General features: G+C 44.8%; 2 protein-coding genes and 3 non-coding genes across 5 annotated transcripts in view; 4 read left to right on the top strand and 1 right to left on the bottom strand.

The window, feature by feature from the left end:
• The window catches only part of HEMK2 (HemK methyltransferase 2, ETF1 glutamine and histone H4 lysine), a 133,904-nt gene extending 117,643 nt beyond the window's left edge, over positions 1-16,261 (bottom strand). The window contains exon 1 of the mRNA XM_078655871.1: positions 16,181-16,261. The gene's annotated coding sequence lies outside the window, so the exon portion shown is untranslated. The remainder of the gene's footprint in view (positions 1-16,180) is intronic.
• Positions 16,262-16,737: 476 nt separating this feature from the next.
• Positions 16,738-26,295, top strand: RPL18A (ribosomal protein L18a). Its single transcript, XM_078676064.1, has 5 exons — positions 16,738-16,893; positions 21,613-21,792; positions 23,272-23,401; positions 24,979-25,088; positions 26,155-26,295. Exons 1-5 carry the CDS (start codon positions 16,876-16,878, stop codon positions 26,245-26,247), a joined length of 531 nt encoding a protein of 176 aa, XP_078532190.1. The 5' UTR covers positions 16,738-16,875; the 3' UTR covers positions 26,248-26,295.
• Positions 19,665-19,793, top strand: LOC144780833 (small nucleolar RNA SNORA68). Its single transcript, XR_013600785.1, has one exon. It is a non-coding gene; the product is annotated as a small nucleolar RNA SNORA68 (small nucleolar RNA).
• On the top strand, positions 22,395-22,523 carry LOC144780846 (small nucleolar RNA SNORA68). The gene has a single exon (XR_013600795.1). It is a non-coding gene; the product is annotated as a small nucleolar RNA SNORA68 (small nucleolar RNA).
• LOC144780848 (small nucleolar RNA SNORA68) lies at positions 25,791-25,923 on the top strand. The gene has a single exon (XR_013600807.1). It is a non-coding gene; the product is annotated as a small nucleolar RNA SNORA68 (small nucleolar RNA).
• Positions 26,296-26,545: the final 250 nt, after the last annotated feature.

Here is a 26,545-nt window from a genome sequence, read left to right as displayed (position 1 = left end):
AGTCTGGGGAAGGAGGAGCGTGACCACCTAGATTGGCACTGGAGTGTGGGGGCTTTGAGAGTCTGGGGAAGGAGGAGCGTGACTGCATAGATTGGCCCTGGAGTGTGGGGGCTGTGAGAGTCTGGGGAAGGAGGAGCATGACCACCTAGATTGGCACTGGAGTGTGGGGGCTGTGAGAGTCTGGGGAAGGAGGAGCGTGACTGCATAGATTGGCACTGGAGTGTGGGGGCTGTGAGAGTCTGGGGAAGGAGGAGCGTGACTGCATACATTGGCACTGGAGTGTGGGGGCTGTGAGAGTCTGGGGAAGGAGGAGCGTGACTGCATAGATTGGCACTGGAGTGTGGGGGCTGTGAGAGTCTGGGGAAGGAGGAGTGTGGTGGCTGTGAGTTTCTGGGGAAGGAGAAGTGTGACTGCACAGATTGGCACTGGAGTGTGGGGGGCTGTGAGTGTCTGGGGAAGGAGAAGCGTTACTGCACAGTATGAGACTGGAGGGTAGGCAGCCTGGGAGTGCCTGGGGAAGGAGTAGCATGACTGCACAAAATCAGACTGTAGGGTGGGGGGGATGTGAGTGGTTGGGGATAGAGCAGTATGATGTCACAATACGAGACTGGAGATTACAGGGCCAGGGAGTAAGAGGATGCAATACAAGAGTTGAATGAGAATTTAGAAGTGAAATGGCACAGCATGAGACTGGAGGATGAGGGGTCTGTGAGTGCCTGGGGACGGAGGTGTGTGACTGCACCGGTATTAGACTGGAGGGTGGGGGGGCGTGTGAGTACCTGTGGATGGAGGGGTGTGATGGCACAGCATGAGACTGGAGGATGAGGGGTCTGTGAGTGCCTGGGGACGGAGGTGTGTGACTGCACCGGTATTAGACTGGAGGGTGGGGGGGCGTGTGAGTACCTGTGGATGGAGGGGTGTGATGGCACAGCATGAGACTGGAGGTTGGGGGACTGGGAGTGTCCAGTGTTGGAGGGAATGATGACACTGTATGAGAATGGAGAGTTGGGGCCTGAAAGTATCTTAGGATAGAGGCGTGGGGTGGCACAGTGTGGGGAGCTTTAGCGCCTGCAAGGATGGTGAAGTACGAAGTCACAGTAAGAGTCTGGAGGGTCAGGGGCCAGGGAGTTTCTGAGGAAGGTGGGTGTGACGTCGTAGTGCCATATTGGAGGGTGAGATGCTTGGGCACCTCCAGAGACGGCGGAGCGTGATGCACAACATGAGTCTTGAGGGTGAAGACCTGGGAGTGTCCTGGGATGGAAGAGTGCAATGGTACAGTATGTTCATGGGGGGTGCGTGGGGGGAGGGGCGTGGGAGTGTCTTTGAGTGGAGGGGTGTAATGTTGCAGTACAAGCCTGGAGGGGGAGAGTATTGGGCGCCCATAGGGATGGAGGAGTGTGCTGTCACAGCATGAGCCTGGAGGGTGAGGGGCTGCATAAATAATCACCTGGCCAATGCTCGTTTGTCTTGAAGCCTGCACGTTGAAAAGAAGTGTATCCTTTTGATTGGCGATTTTAATGCATTCCATAAAGAAACAAAGAATTTAGCTAAATGCAGGTTAACGTGCAAACCAATTTGGGACAACTTTAAGTTCCCTCTCGCTTACTCCCAAACGTTGACACGTATGGCCGAGCTCTAATGACCACTGTTTGCGGTGTGAGCACAGCCCCGCAACTGAGGAGCAGGGAGAACGAAGACTAGCATTCGGAGCAGTGGCAGCAAAAGGATGTATGCAGCCTACCCCTGCTGAGCACCTTCTCATATAACTGTACGTGTGCAAGGGGACAGTATAGTACATGGCGGGACGACGCATAAAAAGATACCGAAAGGCGACGGCACACTCTCCTGTGCAATGCCCCATTCCCTAGGAAATACCAGTGAAGCCATTAAACTGCTGGAAACTCCCCAGAGAAAGTATTTTCACCAGGGCAGATATGCACTGCACAGGAAGTGTTGGATGCGGCCACAGGACACTACGCACCACTGACACAGAGTTATACAGGTCGGGTGGCTTTGGTCTGCGGAAGGTTAATCCCCAGCATCGGTCCCTGTTGCTTGTTTCACACTGTTCTACCTGCTGCTTCAGGACGCCGATCGCCAAAGTGGTCGGTGAAGAGAGAGGAGCCAGTTAATGTAGAAGGGACGCACGCAGCAGCTCGGCATGCTGTGAAAGCCAGCATCACTCCGCAAGAAAAGACAGATGGCAGAGAAGTGCAATAGACAAGAAAGGGTGGAGGGGGCAGGGGAGGAGGGGGCAGGGGAGGAGGGGTCCGGGGAGGAGGGAAGGGCCAGAGGGACTTGATGGGAGTGGTGGGGGGGAGGGGGAGGGTATAGAGAGGGAGAGGAGGAGAGACAGGACAGGGGGAAGCAGCAGAGACACGGCGGGTAAAATAAACAAACAAGCCTTTCACCGTAACACGGCTGGCAGGGGAGGGGGCGGAGAGGGGAGAGGTGCGACACGGCAGTAGGAGGAGGAGGGGGGAGGAGAGTAGGGGAGGCACGGCCTAGCGGCAGGCAGGCAGGGGAGGAGAGGAGGAGGGGGGAGGAGAGTAGGGGAGGCACGGCCTAGCGGCCGTGCAATCAAGTAGTGAGGGGGCGGAGCTGGGGGAGGCTGTGTGAGAGAGTAGGCAAGGCAGGCGGCTGGGGGCATGTGCACGCGCTTTTAAGCTCAATGCACATGCGCATTGAGCTTAAAAGTCACGGGCACTGCAAGGAATCGCCACGATTCCTTGCAAGTTAGATAAAGTCTGGATGAGCCCCTATAGTCTCGCTTGCTCGATGCGCATGCGCATCGACAGGCGAGACCTAAAAATAGTAGGTCTATTGCATGGTGGCACCCCAACACTATCCCCCAAAAGTGGCACTCCCAGAAATTGCACCATCACAGATGTAATATAGTAACAGATTGGGTGCCGCCCAGCCACCCCGATTCCGAGGAAGGCACATCCACTTAGCAGCCTTGCGAGAGCGGCGATACCCCCAAAGAAAACTATGACAAATCCTATCAGCCTTTACCAAACTGCTTTGTGAAAGTTCTAAAGGGATTTTTCTGAAAAGATTTAAAAAATTCGGGAGCACCAACATGTTAAGGACACTGCAACGACCATAAAGAGAGAGATGTAGATGATCTAGCCGTTCTAACTTGGTGTTTACCGCGTCCACTACCGGAAGAATGTTCAAGTCCGGAATAGTTTCTACCACCGCCGTGATCTTAACTCCCAGATAAGTTGCTTCACTGACCCCACAGCAAGGTCACTATTAAATCCTGCGAATGTCCGAGGGTCGAAACGTCGACAACAGTCCTCTTTATTGTCAACTTCACGCCAATATCTTGACATTGAATGTGTTTAGTGAAGTATGATTTTTGTGTAATTATGCATTGAACCATCGGTCTTATATTTTTGTGTATAATAATTAATTCATCAATGCATTTTTTGATAATTGGTCGATTTTACTGTCACAAAATTCCCTTCCATCACACCATCCTCACCTAATCACTTCCTCCTTCCCCCTCGGGCACTGCACTACCGATTATGATATGTAATCAATGCATAGTATATCTAATATACCGAGTCCCAGTGTGAATAAAACAATGTGGACACATTCAGTGTTTCTTTAATAATTTTTTTGAATTACTTACACTTTGCTACTCTTAAGCTGGGACCCCTTCCTCTTTGTACTCACTGACAACTGGGGCCTCAGAGTATAACATATTTGATGTTTGTACAACCTGAGTTTTAGCCACATTTAGCTTGTATCCCGATACTGACCAAAATGTTCAGCAGAAGCCTTGAGTGCCCGGAATGCAGAAGAAACGTCTGATGTTAACACGACGATGTCATCCACGTAGGCCAGGGCCCGGTTCTCTGTATCATCGATCCTTATCGGTAAGATACTCGAGTGCCCCTCGATTTTGCTCAAGAACGGGTCGATGTATAGAGCAAAAAGCAAGGGTGAACAAGGACACCCTTGTACTCTACTGATTTTAAAATACCCAGACTCCTGGCCCGAAATGCGCAATGCTGCTTCTGGAGAGGTATAGAGTGCCCGGATTGCCTGAATATATTCAGTGCTGAAGCCCTTCCACTGGAGCACGGCCCACAAGAACCCCCAGGAGACCCTGTCGAACGCCTTCTCGGCGTCCAACAGGATCACCCCGAGGGGAGAGGCCGTGACCTGGGCCCAATCCAGTAAAGCAATGACACGACGGACATGGTCCGCTGTGTCTCAACCCGGGATAAACCCATGTTGACGCAGGGAGACCAATGGAACAATCACCTCAGCCAACCTAGACGCTAAGATTTTTTAAAATATTTTAGAATCGCTGTTAATAAGGGAAATTAGTCGAAAAGATGATGGACTCAACTCAAGCTTTCCTTTTTTTTAAAAACAAAACAATTATAGTCTGACGCCATCAATCGGGAATAATACCTCTCTGTGCGGCCCTAAGAACAGTTAAAAGATCCTGTCGAATGTCCCCTAAAAATATCTTATAAAACTCCAAAGGCACGGCATCTGGGCCAGTGGCCTTACCATTGGCTAAGGCTTCAACAGCTAACTCAACTGTCTCCCAAGAGATAGGGGCAGATAGCAATTCAGTCTGCTCAAATGAGACCTTGGAAGTATCCAAACCCAATAAAAAAGCCTCAATCTCTGACTCCCCTTGAGTACTCCCAATATCTTCAATATAAAGCGCGGCATAATACCTTTGAAACACATCATTCACTCCACCCTGAGTATCCTGAACCATCCCATTTTCATCCTGAATTTTAGTGACACAACTCTGCACACTTTTTTGTTGGAGCCTCTTTGCCAGTACCCTGCCCGAATTGTCCCCATATTCAAACATCATTGTGCAATATAGAAGGTACTTGATGGCGAGGTCCTGCCCAAAAGACTCCAAGAGTTTAGACTTTTTTATAGCAATGACCTGCTGACACTCCTCTATGTTAAAGGCGTTTTTAATTTTAGAGGTTAATTCTAGCTCTGCGAGCCTAAGTTCCTCAATAGGCCCTTCACCAGCTCTTGTCCTGTTTTCGAACGAAAGGAGAAAAAGCTCTTAGTCTCTCCACGAACTGCAGACTTTAGGGCATCCAAATCATATGATCAGATGCGGTTCCCCTGTTAATGTCTAAGAATTAAACAAGCCATTTTTTCATATGAGTTTGATAAGCCTCATCCGACAAAAGCTTCCTTTCAAAAGTCCACATCCTAGGAGCTCTGCTTAGACGAGACCAGGGACATTCTACAATCAACGAATAATGATCCAATAGGATCCTAGTAGGAGCAGAAATAGAGGATGTTTCTGCCATCTGATACGAGACCAAAAAATAATCAAGCCGGACCAGTTTGTTGTGGGGAGCAGAATAGTATGTGTACCCATCATCCACTTTATTATGCCGATGCCACAAATCTATCACTCCATGTTCTTGTACTAAAGTCTGAAGCGCCTTAAGCACTGGGTTTCCTACCACAATAGTTATGATCCCCTGCCAAGTTGAAATTACTGGATAAGTTGATAGTCATATCCCCACAAACAAACAGTGGATAAGACCAGGTAGCTAGTTCTACATTCAAATATGTAAATACTTCCGGGTCATCTGTATTTGGCCCATAGATAGTACATATAGTTAGCGGCTTCTTATCAACTAATATTTCTGCTATGATCCATCTGCCCATTCTGTCGTCTCAGACCTTTGTACAGAAACCAACTCCTCGCTTCATTAAGATGGCTACACCTCTAATCATGGAGGCCTGTCTGGAACAAGCTATTAGATCATACCCGGGCAGCTTCAAACACTCGCGCTTCCCCCAAGGTACATGTGTCTGCTGTATATATAATACATCTAATTGCATAGCGTGTACGACTTTGGAGAATAGTGCCCACTTTTTAGCGTCGTTGAGTCCACAAATGTTCCATGAACTTAAAGTAAGTTTACCCTGCCCCATCAGTACCAAGAAAATCCTTTAATCTCTACTGTGCATTTTCCAAATTTTTAGACATGAGAGCCAATATATAGCAATATTGATAAAAAATTTAAGCCACAACTGCCACAAATATCCCAAGCCAACGTGAACGTGAACCCTCCCTCCTCACCAGTCCCCCTCTTCCCCCTGGAGATCCCCCCCCCACCCACCCCTCCCTTACAACACCCTTATCTGGCAACAGGACCGAGGTCCTTGTGATGGATGAGCTGGTTACCCATTCTCCCCTGGATCCCCTCATCCCCTCATAAATAATGGCTGGACGCTAGAGACAATTGCTTTCATAAAACATCTAACAAAGAAAAAATAAAAAGAAGATAGGGGTATATACTCCATGCAATCGAACTCACCCCATCTCTGGCCGTAGGACCCCATAGAACTAGAGATAGAGACATATAAGGAAAGGAAAGGAAAGGAAAGGAAAGCTACCCCCTCCTTAGCTATACAGTACCATGGCCTGAATTGCAGACAGGAAAAATCTTGTCGGTCCCTGATAAATAATTTTCAGTTTGGAGGGAAAGAGCAAAAAAGCTTGGGCACCCTTTGCCTGAAAAGAGGATATCAGCTGACGGTGCTGACACCTCCGCTCAACTGTGGCTGGACAGAAATCCGGCCGGACAAAGAATTCACACTCTTTGCCCCGCCTCTTTCTGTCAGGTCTTGCCAAATCATAGATCTTCTCCCTCGCCAAAAAGTTAGTGAGGCATAACAAAATAGCACGAGGTTTGTCCCCGGATGTTTCAGCCTTTTGCCTCTGCTTGAAGGGAAATCGATGCGCTCGCAGCACCTCGAGATGCCAATCCCACTGCTTTACGTCAGGGAATGCCTCGGCAAAGAGTTCGACAACAAATTGCCTCACATCGCCTCCTTCACGGCCTTCCGGGATCCCTAGGATCCTAAGATTGTTCCTTCTGGCCCTATTTTCTAAGTCGGTCAGCTTCCAAAGGATGTCTTCTTTTTGTACACCAATCATATCCGTTATACCCTTCTGTACTGCTAGGGCATCCTCCAATTTAGAAATCCTCTCCTTGGCCTCTCCAATTCTTGCTGCAATGTCCGTACAGGTCTTAGCGACTCTGCGAATTGAGTTTTGGACTTTACGGCACACCCCCTGTGTACGGACGCTCTCCTGACGTGACTCCTCACGATGCGCCATGATAGTCTGGTAGATACCAGCAAGTGTAATTTCTCCGGGTCGCAGATCAGACTGACTATGTGGTGTAATAGAGCCCCCAGCTAACATACCCCCCCCCGAGCCTTGCTTCACAGTTATCGCTAAACGGTAATCCAGGAACATGTGCCCACTCTCTTAATGCACCATGAGCCTTTAATCCATTTGCTTACGTTCTTTACGGGGGCCACGGGGCGATAACACCTCACTGAGGACTTCTTTTAGCCGCCAATCTCCAATGTCACTACCATCGTCAGTCCTTTCTGGGTCATGATCATCCTCTTCATCCATTGACAAACCAGTGTATTGCGATAGGGAAAAAAATGTAACCCCTTCCTGCTCCCTAGAGGATTCATTACCATCGACAGGACGAATAGTAGTAACCTTAGTAGCCTTGGACTCAGGAATATTTACAGCTGGGAGGGGATACACAGGAATTGCAGTATTTTCCATTGGCTGCACTACATCTCCCATAGTCCCATTCACCTGGCCGTTAGACGCGGGTTGCAGGATTCTAGTCTACAAATCATCTCCGTGGGCAATAACCACTGGGCATTCCATACCAAAACACTGTTGCAGAGGATGACCTTGATCAGTCAGGGATACCTGCACGGGCCCCCCATTAATAGAAAGCGCATTAACCACTCTCATGGGACCTGGTGTGGCTAACACATCCCCTGCTGTTTGCACACCTTCAAAAGTTTTTATGGGGCCCAAATATGTTTGCTTGCTCACTTCAATATCAGCTGATATTTTGGATTTGACAGTTGCATTTTTGAAAAGAGCCGGTACTGTCTGCTTAGTCTTACCGCTGCTTTTAGAGGCGGTCCGGTTGCAGTACATGCCTCCTTCTCCGGCCGCTTCTCCCCCTCGTGCTGCCTGCGGGGCTTTCACTGCATCACCCGATTCTCCTGGACTGTTGGTTTGGGCTGCAATGACGGCAGACCGAGCCCTTGCTGCCGCTGCCTTGGCTGCGATCTTCGGGGCCATGGTGCTAGACGAATGCCTCCAGGAGCTGAATGCGCTGAGGAGAGCAGCGTACCGATAAGCTGCCGGCAGATACAGGACCGGGGAATGCCAAAGCCTGTACGTGCTGCCAGATTCAGTGGTCGGTGAGCACATAATGATTCTAATCATGCCACTCACTTTGTCAGTTATCACTGTTGAGGGTATTCTGTAACTGAAGCATTTTGAGGGGGAGATTCATCCGGGTGGGAGACGCCAGCTCACTCGACCGAGCGCTCGGCCGCCATCTTGCCGGGTATCCCAAATCTCCTTGTGAGTTACTCTGAGGCCTTATGGGTGTTTTCAGTATAAAAGATTACCGTTTAGTTTAGCTTCTGAGGCTGCAATTTTCCAAAGGCTTATGCACCAGTTATTTGGCAAGTACAAGAAAGTAAGGTATTTCCAGGATGATACCCTAATTTTTGGAGAAGATAGACAAGAACATGAGAATATATTGGAAGAAGTTTTAGGTGTCTTGGAAGCAAAAGGTTTAACAGTTGAGCATTGAAAATTTAAGTTTACTGTGAAGTCCATTACATTTTTGGGTACTTTGTGGTGACGGAGTTTCTCCTAAACCTTCGTTAGTGGATGCGATACAGAATGCCCGTAGTCCAGAGAATATTGAAGAAGTTAGATCATTCCTTGGGTTGGTCGATTTTTATTCCAAATTGGTGAATTATTTTTCAAGTAGAGTTTTTTGTATAAGGCAATTACTCAAGAATAAAGTACGAGTTTTGTGGGGTAAGAAGTGTCACGAAGAATTTGTGGACATTAAGAAAGCTTTTGCTGAGGCACCTGCTCTTTAGGGTTTTGACCCTGAACTAGACAACATTGTCACTGTGGATGCCAGTTATAAGGGGCTTAGAGATGTGCTATCTCAAATCAATGTGGATGGTAAAGAGAACATAATAGTGTACGTTTTGCGTGCTTTGTCTCCCACAGAAGGAGAATTCCCTGCAATTTAGAAAGAAACTTTAGCCTGTGTCTGGGCTCTGGAGCATTTCCATTCATTTCTGTGGGGGAAGCTGTGTGTGGTGCATAGAGATCACAAACCATTGGTCAAACTTTTGAATACCGAAGGGCTTTTTAAAGCATCTGCAAGAATTGCAAGGATGGCAATGCAGGTACAAGATTTCATTTATAAGGTTGTATATGTACCTGGAAAGAAGAATGTCATTGCTGATTGTTTGTCACAAATGCCAACAGATTTGCAAGACTGTTATGATCACGATTAGGATGATGTGCAGATCGTGTTAATACATGATCAAGGTTTACATAACATCAATGAAAAAGATTGGGAGAGACAATACAGTTTAGACAAAGTATTGCAACAACTAATAGGGTTGGTGGAACGTAACTGACCTGGGAAATCTTGAATTCAGAAAGAATTTAGATCCTTTTTGGAAATACGTCATGAGCTATCTGTGGTGAATGGTTTTGCTCATAAAGGTGACGGAAAAGTACCTCCCTCTTCTTTAAGAATTAACATTGTCAAGTTGTGTCATGGCGAGCATTGCAGAATTGCATATGGTGTGCCAATTCGGACAAATCACGAGTCAACTTAAGACCTAATATGTGTGAGCCAATCATTTACAGCAAACCGTGCGTACAGTAGCAGTGGATATTATGGGACCCATTGGTGAGGAAGCTAAATATATTATCGAACTCATTTATGTGTTTTCAAAATGGCCTGTTTTGAAGATTGTGAACAAAATAACTTTTGAAGAAGTTTTGAAATTTTTGCATAAAGTATTTATTGAGAAAGGGTTACCAGTACAAATTGTACCCAGCAATGGTGTTCAGTTCCTGTCGAATGTTTCTAAGGAGTATTTTAATTGGGTGGTAATTAAACACAGAACTACCTCTGTGTATAATCCAAGCGGTAATGTAATAATAGAAAGGTTCAACAGAGTACTAAAAAATTCCATACAAATAGCTGTCAAGAATGGCAGTGATTGAGATCTTAAAATTGTAAAACCTTGTGGAAGTACAGAACTACAACTTATGAAGTGATGGAAGTATCTCCGTTTGAGGTTACGAGGGGTTGTGGTGCGAGAACCAAATGTAACCCTAAGTGGATGTTGGCAACGTCAAAAAGCATGGTTCACGTGGAGGTAGTGAGATCCTGAATTGTAAATAAGTACTAGAAATATAAGGAAATGGATGAAGTTAAACATGGTTCACAAGGTGTAGATTCAGGAGGGTTGTTGGGTTAAAGTTCAAAAAACCTGGAAGGTAAAGAAGAGAGAAAGTCAATGTATTGAGCCCTTGAAGGTGACGAACATGTTACGCAATGCTGTTCAGCTAAGCGATTTTAATGTTAGGAATTTAAGACGTATTGAGATCTTTCACAAGGGATTTGATTCCATTGTGGATGTCAAAAGTGAAGGTAATTGCAATGATGTTACTTTAGGTGCAAGTATGGATTTTGATGAGTGTGTGGATGGTTCTGTTGATAAAACAGGCATCCACACTGGTGATTTTTTGAATGATGCGAATAACAATGATAACAGAGAGTTGGAGATTGTAAGGAGTGATGATGTAGAAGGAGATGGTTGTGGTGATGGAAGTTTAATGGAAGATCTTGCAGTTGAGGGATGTTCAGAGTCTATGGTTGTTAATGAAGATAAGGATAAAGAAGGTTGCGACAGGCGTTTGTGTTCAAGACCTAAATGAATGTCGGATTTTATTTGTGAAGACATATTATGGTAAGCCTAGTTGTATATATATATTTTTTTAGAAGGGGGAACATGTGTTGTGTATATTATGTTTTCTGAGTCAGCGCCTGCACCACATCTTACATTCGATTCTAGAGTTTTGTTAGACGACGTGAGGGCTGGACGAGTGAAGGTACATATCCTTGTGCTCTACTGTCCAGTGTTTCGTTTTTGCGAATAAAGCATCTCAATCCAATTGGTGTTGGATCTGACTTTTCAGCATCCCATTTCTGGACATCTTGGCACTGGCTAAGGCTGCTGTATTTGGTCCCCTCCAGGCAGCTGCACAGCTCTTTGGACATTAAATAACCCTAAATCATGCTATCATACACCTCGGCAGGGATTTATGGAACCCTCTAGTACTTCTGCCTCAGCCCTTAATACTGCACTTAACTTTTTACTGAGATTCATATGTCATCCCTACTTCTGTGTCCTAGCCCTATACCACTGAGAAAAACAAAATAAAAAAATATGATGGGAGGAATTTCTCGGGCTGCCTTCCAGTACTGAAGCCAAACACCTGATTTCTCAAGACATTCCTCAATATATCTATGAGATCAACTTGCAAATCTCTCGAGCCCTTTCTATGCCTGTTTTACCAACCCTCCCACGACCCTCCATGCTGCGTGTTCATCTTCTCTTTCACCAAGCCACTGCTGGTGTGTTTTTTCCTACCCCCTTTATCTTGCTCTATCCTCTCAGGTACGCTTCAGTACAAGCTACTTATCTTATAGTCATTCTCTCACTGATGCGGATAGCATTTTGCTATCATAGCCACTCTCATCACAGCTCTACCCCAATATGGGTCTACGTTGGCATTATTCTCTATGACAAGCCCTTTTACTCCTTTGTGCAACTGACCTGTCCCAGAGGCTACATTCTTCTTGACCCTGTGCCTCATGGGAACAGTCCAGACCGAACTGCCAAGCCAGGTCCTCCCCAGCCGAAACCGGTATCAGGATGCTTGTTTCCAGTCCAGGGAGGACCTGGCCTGGCAGTTCGGGCTGGACTGTTCCCATGGGGAACAGGGTCAAGACTGATTTGCATATGGCTGGGTCTGTACTAGGAAGGCATGAGGAGCAAAAAAACAATGGATTTAGGCCCAGATCTCTGTACTGGGGAGATTGTTTGACATAGTGCAGCCTTCTGTCCATCAATTGTTCTTTTTGCATTTGTCACCCCGAGTGGAGCGGGTATGCCCAGACGTGGGTCCCGTGCTCTCCATGCCACTGGAGTCAAGCTAGCTTGGCTGGTGAGGTGTGGTGCCCAGAAACCAGTCCCAAGATGGCCCACAGACACGAGGACATAGCATGGATGACTGTGAAGGGGGGCTTGCCAGTGAGGTCCTTCCTGCACAGCAGAGGCCTGTGCCCACACACAGGGCCGGACTGGGAACCACAACCGGCCCTGGCAAAGTGCTCGGCCGCCCCCCCCCCCACTCGGGGGGAGTTGGAGGTGCCGCCGAGCTCTTTGCCTGGCCGGTTTTCGGCCGATTTTGGTACAGGGCCAATTTTGCAGCTATGCTGCAAAAACGGCCCTGTAACAAAAACGGCACCCAGGGCCCCAAAACCGGCCCCCTCCCATGTGGCGCACCGGGGGATTGCCCGGTGCCCGCTATAGCCAGTCCGGCCCTGCCCACACAGGAACTGCCCAAGGGGATGCCCCGCAGAGGAATCTGCACACCATCTCTTCTGGGCCTGCCCCTTTGCCCAGAGACTAAGGGCTGCCTTACGACAAGAACTGGTAGCCCTCATCCCCTACGGGAACATTACTGGACAGTCCATGCTGTGCGGGCTGTTTCCAGGGACACACACAGAGGAAGCTATCCAGGGGTGCTGGAGGCTCCTCTGCTGTATTAAGGACATTCTCCAGTTCGCCAGGACCCGCCTGGTGACCAATGGAGAGGTGGTGAACAGAGAAAGGTGCCACAGGATGGTGCTCAGCCTGCTTAGAGTCTATGCAGCCATGGACAAGAAGGAAAGTGAGGAAGAAGAAGAGCAGTAACAAAACCCTCCTTCCCCTCTGTACTCTTTAAAGTGGCGGCCCCATTAAAACCACAAACCCTATCTGCAAACATTTCTGAACCCCAAACTGATGACTTGTACATTTTTAAATGCATTGATTGAAAAGTTAAGTGGACTGCCTTCCCTAAGGGGGAGGTACTACTTCCTTAAAAACTATGCATCACAACTTTTAAGCACTTAATAAAAGTCTTTGCCCCAAAAAAAAACGGTCCCAGGATGCTTGTTGCCAGTCCAGGGAGGACCTGGCCTGGCAGTTCGGGCTGGTCTGTTCCCATCAGGAACAGGGTCAAAACCGATTTGCATATGGCTGGGTCGGAACTGGAAAGGCATGGGGAGTGAAAAAAAGATGGGATTTAGACCCACATCTCTGTACTGGGGAGAATGTTTGACATTGTGCAGCATTTTGTCCATCTATTGTTCTTTTTGCAACATTTTACAACTGGCAAGTGGGATATTTTGAAATGAAAATCGGGAAAAGGTATTTTTCCCATTAACTTCTATTATTGCAGAGGCCAATTTAGGCAGGAGACAGCTAAAAACAAGCATTGGCATAGCCAATAGGTCTCGCTTTTGGGACTTTATAAGTATTTAGTTATGCAGCATAATATCCTTGGTGCAACAACATCACCTGTTGCATAGCTAAACACTTATAAGGTCCCAAAGGCTAGACCTATTGGCTATGCCAATGCTTGTTGGTTCAGCCATCTGAGGCATTGGCTGCCTGTAACCAATCACATGCCGCTCATGGCCCAAGGCTGTGCCCGGAAGGGGAGATGAGCGCAGGTCAGGCTCTGCAGCCAACCTCACGCTGCACACGACCAAAGACCATGCATGCCAAGGGATTGATTGCCTGCAGCCATATGTGGTGATGCATTGGCTGCCTGTAGCCCAACCCCATGCTGTCTACTGCCGGGGGACTGGCTGTCCGTGGGGGGTGGGGTGCAAGCAGCCAACCCCTCGCCGTTAATAGTAGAAAGGCTGTGTGAAACTTGGCGTGGGGGAGGCTGCCTGCAGGGGGTTAGATGCAGGGCTAGGCCGCAGTAGTTCAGAATTTGTTTTTTGAGAATAACACTACCAGTCTTAAAACACAGAGACAAAGTAGGACTGGATGACCTGCTCATGCCTGATGAGGGACACCCTGATCCAGTGTGACATCACCATTTGCCAACAATTGCACATTAATGTGTCTCGCCTGTTGCACAACACCATGTGAAACCATTGTACCCTGGTTCCATGTTGCGTATCAGCATGTTTCCATATAATGCACACATTCCTGCACTTCTTAACTGCACATCACCCAGTTCGCATCTCGTATTCAACACCCAGTGTTCCCCGATGCACGTACCCAGAGCTCTCATGAGGTGCATCAGCCAGAACTCCCCTGTCACATATCAGCCGGATGGGTCCCTTAGATGCATGAGTAATATTGTCATGCCATGAACCACCTGATGCACATCATCTTGTACATCACCTTGTGCACTCCACTATGAATCATCTGATGCTCAGCTTGTGTCCATAACCCTTTACCTTCTGGTGCCCTGTGTGGTGGATACCTGGCTGTGTTCATTGTTGGCTGTATCTCTGCTGCACTGTGTGCACGGATGACTGCATTTTTGCTAGACTTCATGATAACGTGTGTCTGTTTACTGCGTGCATTTATGTGCATTCACATTACAAAAGACAACATATTGAGCATCGTAGATAATTGCAAGGTAAATTCTGTAACAAAGGCATAATTCCAAATTACATTTTCTGAGTTACTATTTTCTTCTAAACGCTAAGTTTAGCCAAGCATCGGCTAGGTTTCATAACAAATAATGATCACGGGTAGTACTTCCGGCATTTTGTCATCAAAAATGCAAAATATATTAAGGGCATTTCAATGTATATGTTTGTGTTGCAGCTGTGTAGCGTGAAATAACTGAGGCGTGGCAGCTTTGGTGTTTTTCCTTGTTCGAGTCCAGTGCCTCGGCACGGACGTGCAGTACTGTGCATTTGCCTGCGTCTTCCACTGCTCTCTGCCCGTCCCTGGGGGAGAGTAATTGAGCACGTAGGGAGCCGGCATGACTCATCGAGGCGCGCAAACCGGTGCTGGGGCTTCCACGCATTTGCATCACGGCACGACGGTCCTGTCGGGAGGAGGGATAAAGATTACTCGCTGCAGACCCAGTGTACACGATGGAAAATGTGCATAGAAAAAAGCACCATGGCACGGTTAATGCTGCTGTGCAACATCTTTAAAAAAACATTGAGCACACCAATAGGTGAAACATTAATTTATAGAGAGCAGCACCTCTCGACATATCTGGGCGCTTGGGGTCTACGTCGAAAATTACAGCGGTATTATTAGTAGCTTGGAATGATTTTCATTAGCCATAAGAAGCTCTCATTACTGAAAAGGTTAGAGACCCCTGGGATGCATATCAGTCACGTTTTGAAAAAAGGTGATTGGCCCATGCTGCCGTTTTTGCTGGGGCCACGACGCACCCTGCAGTTAGAAATGATAGCGGACCAGAGAGGGAGCATGTCTAAAAGGAGTACTGCCTCCTGATTGGCTGAGGAGCCGACGCGGGAATCGAAACTAGTGGTGCGCGCGCACCAGAGGAGCGGGGGCAAGGGAGCGCGAAGACGCCGAGACGAGGTAAGGGATGTGTGTGTAAGCGCCGGGGGTTCTCTGTGTATGTGTGTGCGTGCGTGCGTGTGTGTATGCGGGGGGGTTCTGTATGTATGTATGTATGTGTGTGTGTATGCGTGGGGGGGCTGTATGTGTGTTGTGCATGTGTTGTGAAGAGCCTGTTGATGCGCGCGACCTGATCCCGGCAGGCTGCTGCTGCTGCTGCTGCGTGCGCGTGACAGTCTGTTGTCCTCTCCGGCTCCCTTTGAGTCCTTGAAAGCCGGAATGATAACAATAGTCTCGCTCTGCGACAGCAGGCCTTTGGCCTGCAATCGCAGGGCGAGACCTAAAAAGCGAATGTTGGCTTAAAAAATCGGGAGTTTTCCGTCTGGATCAGGTCAGTTGGCATGTATGTATTAATTTCATATGAAAACGCCAACCAGCGTGGCCTGTCAGCTGAAACACGGTGCACAAGATGTATGGTTTAGCAGCAGCCCCTTCAGCAAAAATACGCTATACACATCATTATGTGAGAAATGAGCTAGGCTGTACCAAAGTAAACATAATAAATAAAATAAAGCATAATACTAATTTCTAATACATAAATATCAATACATGCAGCTCCCCCCTCGTTCAGCGCCTCCTCCCATTCTGCTCCTCTTACTCTCTTTACACAGGAATGGATGCGTTAACAGCTGCCCAGCCAATTCAGATTCGAGCTCATCGGCCGTGTGTTAGTTGTGTCACATGCTGCTGGAGTTCTTAGACAGAGGGGAGGAGCGTGTGTACACATGGCTAGATACCACCTAAAACTGTGACGACTACCAGGGGAAAAGAAATTGACAGAATGGATTCCACTGACAAAATATATATATATTATAACTCGCGACGTTTTACAATTCTGAAACAATGTTCTTTGTGCTCAATTTGTGCTACCTCCACATAAGCTAAATTGGTTTAGAACTTATATTAGCGGTTGAAGTCTAAAGATTAATTAAGGCAATGAATTATAGCGTTTTCTTTCCAGTATACTTTGCGATAAAAGTTTTACTTCGTTCGAAGATGTCTGCGGCTATGTCATTAGAAAGTCCTTCCGTTTAACTAGGAGACTGCTTTACTGTCCTGTTTCTATTTCCCACTTTCCCCACAATAGGCAACTTACACCCTTCACTGGTAAGAGAACAGTAGCCCTGCCGACGTAAAACTTGAGTGATAGAAAGGCTAGCCAATGATCGTTGACTCTCAACCTATGGGTGCTCTTGATCTAGAAGCTGGGTGTGTGCTTCCTGCGTTCGGGTGACGTCTAGCCGCCGTCGGGCCTCGCGCTTCCTTTTCCTCGCTGGCTGCGGACGAGGCATCATGAAGGCATCGGGGAACGTAAGGGCGATTTTATTTTGATGGTGTTGCGAATGCTGAGGGTCGATTAGTGTATCTTTGAGCGTGGACTAACTTTTATGCTGCTCGGAGTGTTCTCTCAGATGCCGGGGAGGGAAGGCGTCAGACCACGCTGTGTGCACGGGCGAGAAGTCTGCAGCATGGCGGCGTACCATGAGAGGGCCAGGTGTGGTAGCGTCTCTCATCAGCTACTGGCCTTGTATGTTGTGTGGCCTTCACTACGACACACTGCGGCACTGGCTGCTGAAAACCAGTCCACTAGTTGATCTGGTGATCCAATGCATCCGCTAGCCCAACTACGTTTAATCGTATGGCAGCTCGGTGGGTTTCTGGTGCCCCGGCTCAGTTCTACGTGGCTGACTAGGATGAATGTCATTGAGATGATGCTTGTCCCAGTTTAACTTGTTCCTGATTGTCATTAAATGAGATGAATGTTCTGGCACCGGCAGCCTTGGTTAATGATGTGGATAGATGACTTTAACTTTCTTGGTACTTGGAATTCGTAGTTAAAATTTCGAATCTGTTTTTGACCTATGCTACTGAAATGTGGAAACCATGATTTATGAGCCTGTAGTGCATAGCACTCCCCGAATTTTTACTCGGTTTGGTCACCGGTTTGTACAGCTTCACACAACCCAACGTGCTAATTCTCCCACAAGGTTGAAGTAAGACAATTTTTGGCCAATAGAAGTGCACTTTTTTTCATTGCAATGTAGAATACATGAGCGAATGATCGCATTGGCACATACGAGGGCATAACCTTGCTGGTAAATAGGGCTTAAACGTTTAACTTATTTATTTTCAGAGTTTTATAGAGCGTGGACAAGACCCTTGCGGGTTTCGGAGCGCTTTACAGTACATGGGAATAACAGTAACATAAGTCCAAGAAGAGTACATAAAGCCATAGGGCAGTAGGAAGTGACCTGATGAGTGATGGTAATATAGTACAGGTACGCAAGTAAAAATAACATCATTGAGTGACAAAAAGCCGAGCCATAAGATGACAGACAATAACGAGCTGAGGGGACATGGTAACGACAGATTGCTTAGGTGGGCTAGATTGATACCATGTACAGGGGGGAGGCATTCCAAATCCTGGCCGCCATTCTGGAGAAGGAGCGTTTGTATGTTTTTTTTTCTTGTTGAATCTTTGTGGCTTCAATAGGTTTTCTGAACTTCTCGTGGATCTTATTCTGCCGGATATTGTAAGTTTCTGTGTGAGATAGCTGGGTGCATTGTGGTGTATGGCCTTATGTGTCATGCACGCTATGTTCAGGTGAGTTCTGGCTTCAAGAGGCAGCCAGTTTAGAGATTTATGGTCAGGGGAGATGTGGGCCCTTCTTTTCGAGCCAGTGATGAGTCTCGCTGCTGCATTGGTAGAGGCTCTTAAGGGGGCCGTTGTAGCTGTAGGGAGACCGCAAAGCGGGACACTTCCATAGTCCAACCGAGGTAGAACTGGAGCTTGCACTGCCATCTTGAATTCATTGGCCGGTAGGACGGGTTTGTTTCCTCAGTGTGTTAATCTGAAAGTTTGCTCCCTTAGTAGTGTTACTAATATGTTTCTGCATGTTGAGGTTGCAGTCCAGTGTTATGCCCAGTGATTTTGCCGAGTCCACCATAGTTGGTTGAACGTTGAATGCAGTAAGGTGTTTGATCCACGCATGCATTATGGGGACTTTGGCAGGTTGGGCAATTAGGAGGAATTCTGTTTTTGAGGCATTCAATTTAAGGTGATTCTCTGCCAGCCATGTTTGGTGGCGCACGAATGCATTTGCATTCCCAAAACTTTTTCCTCCCAATTTTACGTGCCTTGGGAATGATCAGATTACCACTGTCTGAAAATCTGAGTGATCTGGCTGTAATGTAAGATTTAAAGAATTGTGACAGTTGCCACGGTCCAAGGCCATGTCTAGATTTTAGATGAATGCATAAGGCTTTGAATTTAATGTGTTTAGAGATGGGCAGCCAATGTAGCTCCATGAGAGCCCAGGAAACTGAATGATAGCGAGAAAACCCAGGGGGGGTGACATCTAAGTTAAGGGTAGGGCTCCACGAAGAAACCCTGCGGGACTCTACATGGGAGTGAAAAAGCCTGGGAGACCAATTTATCGCGAGCCACCGTTTGAAATCTATCCAACAAACGGAGGAGCGCTTTATCTCTGATCCCCCGGCAAGACCGTCAACTCCTCATGGTTGGCCATGTCAAATGCCGCTGAGAGATCTAACAGGATATGAGCAGCGTTGACTCCCCCCCCCCCCCCCCCCCCCCCTCCTCCCATCGAGTCTGCCTAAACTCTTCCATGGCCATATTAGCGCCGATTCGGTACTATGAGGGGCCAGAAAACCATATTATGGGGGGTCCAAGATGTCTTCCAAAACGGAGGATAAATAATGGGACTTTACAAATACCTAATGATATCGATGGAGGAGGTGACCTATGACCCTGAATCTTCCCAGGCAGTAATATCACTTGACTTTAACTCTGACATCACCGTAATAGGCATTGCTGAAGTGCCATACTAGGTAAGCTGAATGACTAATAAACTACACAAAACAAATGTGTATTCTAGTTATCACATTTTAGGGTGCTGATGGTCTTTGAAAGTGGTGGGATGTTCTAATGAATTGTATCTAGGACATGCCTCTTGCAGATGTACTTTTTCTATTCAAACTGATTTTAAAATGACTACCTCCATATTTGTTTAGCCTTTTTTTTAATCCCTCATAAAGTTTGTGTTTCTGAATTTTAGGGAATTGCACACAAAACCCAAAGAGCATTACTTCATTGTAATGTTCTTGTCTGTTGTGCAGACATTAATTGTACCTTGTCGCCTTTCAATTGCTCATGTGCTTCTGAAAGTGAAACGGAAGGTACTACATATTTTACCCGAGTGTTTAAAAGTGACCGTGGTCCAGCTGCCGACTCGGCATCATTCAGTTTTGTTTGAAGTATGTAATCTGATGACTTCTAATTCAGGTTATATGTCACATTGATAGATGTTGTAGTACAGGTCATGGGTGATTATATAAACCTAGAATTACTGTAAGTGTTCCTTGGCCAATGACTCTCTCAAGCATAACACCGCTTTCTTACATTCATTTGCGTTCACTCATTCTTGCTCAAACTCATTACTTCGGACTCACTGTCTTATACATTTAGTCACTTACACATTTTGACTCCTTTTATTTATTAATTTCATCTTGTACCCACTCGCTTGTTTCTGACTCGCATGCTCGCTCAGTTAGTCACTCACAGACTGTTGCACTCTTATTCATCCTTACTCATCCACGTAGTCACATACTTGTGAATGTTTTATTTTACTTTATTGCACCACATTATATATATTACATATAATAACTTTTAAACATTTCCCCACTCTGTATTTTGACTGCCATGTTTTAGCCAAGAGATGTCAGCTTATTTTGCGCTGTTTATGTAGGCAATGTTGTAGTAAGTGGAGCAACATTGTTGTCTACTATACATTGCTAAATTAGGTTTTTATATACTACATTCACCGAGCTGAATCTATTCCAAGCTGGTCTTTGATTTGACGCTTTATTTAAACAATGAATATTGAAGTGGTGGCTTATGTAGGGGTGCACAATTTTGTAGTGTGAACGCTGGGATTTGAATGCCATCTTCGTTATTACCAAATGACCGTTCTTTGTGTCTAATAATTTTACAGATTTTTAGTCAATGTTCGATAAATACAATTCACATGTTAATTCTAGCTGATGAGGTTATAGGATGTCTTTATTGAATAATGTTAAATGTAAGGGGTGACATGTGACTATCTACTGTCCATATCAATGCCATCCCATACAAGACACTAAACGGCGACAGGTTGAACATCTTAATTACATTATTTTACATTGATGAGTAAAATAAAAGGTGCTCCGACTTCCTGCATGTCTTTAGTGTGACTTGCGGGCATTGCACCGCATATGTACTGCAGATTTGTATTTTTTTATTTTGCGCATTGAGCTGCCAATGTGATTTGGTGTTGGTATGGTATGCTGGATGAAGTGATTGGGGCCACATGATGAGTCTCTGACATGCCTTTTTTTATTGAAAACAGTGTGGGTTCTATTAAGTCTTGCACCACTGATCCAAGCGTTGTTAAGTTCGTGCAGTATAGTTGCAATAGCCATTTCTGTCCCTGTATTCCAGGTGACCATTAAAGTTGGAGCTCTCCAGAAACCTGGCTGTCAAATTGGCCTACGTTCCAATAGACACTTTTGGAGAGAACTCCTGTTTTATGGTGTGTTAAAGAATGTCTGTGTGGGATTAATTTTACTCCTTTTGCAGTGATGTAAGTGTAATTTGTTTTAACATGTTTAACATAATTAACTGAAGGGAATGTTAAATATTTTAGTATAGAAAAAAACATGGTCTACAGCGTAATGGACAACTGAGGGAATCATTCCCATAAAATGCACCCCAAAGACAATTGTGTTCCACTGTAATTTCGTGGTCTGATGTGCTAGCATGCTCATGGAAGTGATTCTGATGGGTCTACTATAGTTTTGCACAAACTAGAGCATATTTAATATTGGTGCACGTTAGAAGCTGCATACTATTGGTTGTCACAATGTAGAGCACATTATCCTGCCATTAGTGCAGGATTGAAAGGGACTTGTTAAACGGTGCATGCCCTGGTTCATATACAAACTTAAATTGTTAAAATCCTTTCTTTCCAGCTTCGGGAGTACAAGGTTGTTGGGCGGGCTTTGCCTACAGTGAAAACTAAAGTCCCTCCCCTGTACCGCATGCGGATTTTTGCCCCCAACCATGTTGTTGCCAAGTCACGATTTTGGTATTTCGTTTCTCAACTTAAGAAGATGAAGAAGGCTTCCGGAGAAATTGTGTACTGTGGCCAGGTAACTTTTCCTACTGTAACTGGTGCATCTTTTTTATTGCGTAGGTAAAAATCTGTATTGGTGTTTCCTTGTATAGTTTAGCTAGTTGGATTACATTATAAAGATGACCTGATTCCCTTAGCTAGATCTTGATATTGCTCATTAGACGTGCTAATTTGTCACATAGACTACTATAGTTCCAAACACTGTCCCAATGGTACATCCCCATTACTCTATGACCAGCAGTATTGAATGCCACACTTTTGAAATCAGGATGCTTTTAATAATTCACTGTTATATTTTTTTTTATTTCAAATTCTGAATACTTTAAAATATGGGTTTTCAGGAATCCTCATTTAAATACTAACGTGTCTGTGGGCAGGAGTAATCCTGTTTCATCTATTATAGTTTTTCTATTTATGAACCACATAGATATGCAGGAACCATTCTAACATAATTTACTTAGTTGCAAGGCTTGCCAACCCCCAGTCCAGTTGTGCTGAGCAGTCAATTATCATTTACTTTTTCTATTTATCAGATTTTAACATGACTACCTCCTTATTTGATTGTTTTTTTTTCCATTTATTTTTTATCACTCACAAAATGTTTCTGAATTTTAGGGAACTGCACACAAAACCCAAAGAGCATTAATTCATTGTAATGTTCTTGTCTGTTGTGCAGACATTAATTGTACCTTGTCGCCTTTCAATTGCTGATGTGCTCCTGAAAGTGAAACAGAAGGTGCTACACGTTTTATTTAAGGGTGTTTAAAAGGGTTATATGACGTTACAAAGCATGCTTTTACCCCGCATGCAGTTGCAACGCATTTTTTTACCTCCACTTGCTGTCAGGGTGCGCTGGAGTTTGGAATAGTATAATTTACTATTCCAACTCCAGTCTGTGCAACAATAGGGAAGGTTATGGAGTTCATACCAACACCTTATACCCCCTACAGCAAGCCATTTTCCTTGTAATTGCATGCAGGGTAAATGCATGCGTTGTAACGGTTACCCGTACAAAAGTGATCATGGTACCATCTGCTGACCCAGCATCATTCAGTTTTGTTTCATGTATGTAATCGGATAGGACTGCTAATTCAGGTTATATGTAACATTAGTATGTTTGTAGTACAGGTCAAATTAACAGGTTTATCATTCTACAGTGTCTAGATAGTATGCACTGGAAAATTATTTGTTGCCATGCAGGGCATACTTTTTTGGTGTGGTAACAGGTCAGGAATATGGTCTCCTTACCTGATTTGAAAAGTAATTTAACCTCATCTGCAGATGTAACCAGCACTACATTACTCATTTCAGGGTAAGGGGAGACTACATAAACTATCGCCTGTTAATGATTGTTTGAAAAAAAGGAATCACACAGGAGTAATTATGAACAATTAAATGTGACTAAGGTTTTGACTAGAGAGATTCAGACATGAAGAATAAAGATGGTTGATGTCCAATTACTAAAACATTTCACTGCCTGCTTTCTGTCTTATAGGTGTTTGATAAGTCTCCGTTGAAGGTTAAGAACTTTGGTATTTGGCTGCGTTACGATTCCCGCAGTGGCACCCACAACATGTACAGGGAGTACAGAGACTTAACAACTGCCAATGCTGTGACACAATGCTGTAAGATAATTTTGTGTACCATTCAGTTAGTTGTGCAAATTATGGATGTAAATGGATAGTTTTTACATGTAATGCCACCTATACTTATTTGACAAGAAATGACTTAATATCCATTTTACCTATCTTATATAATTCTAACCACCCAACCTGTAATGTGTTTATGAATTGCTTGCATTCATAACCAAGGAATTGACTTAAATTACATAAAAATGGCTTTCAAAATATCCTTGTAGTGTTTAAGTTTTCTACATTGTTGGCAGTGTATGCACCAAGCAACAAACTCCATAATCTGAAAAGGAAATCCTGAACAAAAATTCCAGAGCGTTGCAATGAATGCAAATAGTGTGTTTTGAATGAGCAAAATATTTGAGTCTTCTCATTGTGGTTGCTTTAAAGGTGTTTATCTCCAGGATGGCCTCGTCACAATCCCCCCCCCCCTTTTTTTGTTTTTGTATTTTGGTTTAATACGCCATACTGAGATAAAATCGCAATACTTATTCAGGCATTGCACTTAAATGCGACTCCATGATTACTTGTTTAATTTAACTTCATCCTGCATGAACACAAAGAATTTCCCATCCATTTCATTCTCCTAGCCTTGCCTAACTCGCTTAGTGCCTGTCCATCTGAATGTAATTTGACACATGCAGTGAGGGATGCAACTTAAAGCATTATGGAGTATAACTATTAGTAAATCGTCATATTCGGCCTCTGCCTGTTCATTTATGTGAGGCACCCAGAAGAGATGGTGTGCTTGGAAGCTCTCTTCTGTTTTAACACTGACCCTCTAGCCTAGATCTCCTTATAAAATAGCTGTGATCGTTGAGCGGCTTTCAGCCTTGGACTTTACTATAGCCTGCTGTTAATGGGCTAAAAGTATCTGAACCAGAGTTGCAGGCCGTAGGCGCAAGTGAAGGCATTTAACCAGTATAGCCAGAGACCATAAGGCTTTAAGAATATTCATAAGGCTTTAAGAACATTCCACCACCCAGAGGGTAGGGTATTCTAAACTAAAAGGGAAACAATGGAAAGACAAACAATAGAATATTGGAGCAGGTGGTTTACATCCGCCATTATTGGCCCTGAGCCATTCATTGTCTTCAATGGGGCTCCCACCATTCCAGTGCTCTAGTATTATATAGCCTCTCTTGATATTCTATTCAGTTGCGTGCTTTCAACTTTCTCTGAATTGGTCAGACGCACCATTTTGAAATGCCCTTATATGGTATAAAACCATTCAAGACAAATCTATTACCTTCACTAGAAGCCATAGTACTCGTAACCAAAATCACTAAATCAAATGTGAGTAACTGTTGCCATTGGATAGATAAACTTGCACATTTCCTCTTTAGTTTATGGTTTGCCACATCTAGTAGCACTTTTCACATGTCTAGATGAATAATAAATCTAGCTAATATTGGTTTCCAATTTTGCAACTTGTTTGGTAGAGTAATCCATGTGAAAAGCTTTTTTTTGGGGGGGGGGCGCTAAGGGGCTAGCCCATGGAGTACTGGGTATTACTAGATTTGAAAACTTGTGGTTAGTGATAGTAGGCTAACAAATTATCTTTACTTTAGATCGGGATATGGGAGCTCGCCATCGTGCCAGAGCCCATTCTATTCAGATTATGAAGGTTGAGGAGATTGCGGCGAGCAAGTGCCGTAGGCCTGCAGTCAAACAGTTCCATGTAAGTAGTACTGTATTTTGATAAGACTGTCATCAGAACTTGGCTGTGGTCTGCAGCCAAGGAGTATGCACACAATTGTCCTGTATTTGGTTAGTACAGCAGTGAAAATTGCAATGACGTAATCATATCTGCAACAGAGTACACAAATTACCTATTTGTAACTTTACTTTTCTCTATATTGTGGTTCGTCCATGTCCTAAAAGGGAGTCTTAAATACTTTTAACCTTGAACTTGGAAAGCCACCAGTTTGCTTACCATTTTAGGGATATGCACATAATACTCGGGGGGGGGGGGATACAGTTACTGGTCATGACTGTCTTTAGTTGTCGATTGGTAGGTACTTTGGTATAAAAATCACTGGTACAGGGCGGATAGTCTGACAGCAATGCTGCAAAGCACTTAAATGTATGAAGACTGCAGTTTCTTTTTGGGTTACTCTTGATTAACTGTCACATACGCTTATAGTAACCAGGTGGCTGCTAGTGGGTGGTATGTTATCCTGGATTTTGACAATTGAATGCATTCTGAGTTCTAGCTTTGATCCAAATCAGTTGAACTACTTTGACTTAATGACTTGTACAAGGGAAAGCTAGGCTAGAAAACAATGACATCCAACTGATGACTCTTAAAAAAAGAGTCCAGCATGTCTGTTTGATGTAGAATATTCTGTGTACTTGGCTTACAAGTGTAATTTTGTTTAACATTGCACCCAAAACCCAAAGAATATTACTACGTCCTGTAATGTTCTTGTCTGGGTTGCATAAATTGAAACTGTACCTTGTCGCCTTTTATGGGCTGATGTGCTCATGAAAGTGAAACAGAAGGTGCTACAAGAATTGAGAAATGGAAATTTGGTTCTCACCAGATCTTTTTGTATTAATTTAAAGCTTTAGATGGACCGTCCAAATAATAAATTATTCATACAGTAATTCAGTGATCATTTGTTCAGTAGCTCTGAACCAAGGGGTAGGTGCTATGTAAAAGGCAACAATGGACTGGGTGATAAACTTTAACCTTATGCTTTTGCAAGAATAACTTTTCTTTTTTTTTTTTTTAACCTTTACAGGACTCTAAAATCAAGTTCCCTCTGCCTCACAGAGTTCTACGCCGCCAGCACAAACCACGTTTTACCACCAAGAGACCAAATACATTCTTCTAAAGGAAAACTTCTATTGGAGCTGTATAATAAAATTCTAGTTGGAAAGAGTTTTTGTTTTGGGCTTTTATCATTCTCCCCATTCTTAAAGATTTGTAAAGGATTGTTTTATTTATTTTTTATTTTGAAAGTTTTATATAGCGCGGACAAAATCTTTGCAGATATCAGAGCGCTTTACACAGAAAGGGTACATGAGGGAACATAGTCAAAACAATTAAGTCAGGGGAGCATACAGTACAAATAAATGAGGGCAAGCCAAACACGTAAATCAGTGAATCACTAATACAAATAATGCAAATGT

Source organism: Lissotriton helveticus, chromosome 1_1 (assembly GCF_964261635.1).
Source record: "Lissotriton helveticus chromosome 1_1, aLisHel1.1, whole genome shotgun sequence".
Classification (NCBI taxonomy): domain Eukaryota; kingdom Metazoa; phylum Chordata; class Amphibia; order Caudata; family Salamandridae; genus Lissotriton; species Lissotriton helveticus.
This window is presented reverse-complemented; position numbering and strand designations above follow the sequence as displayed.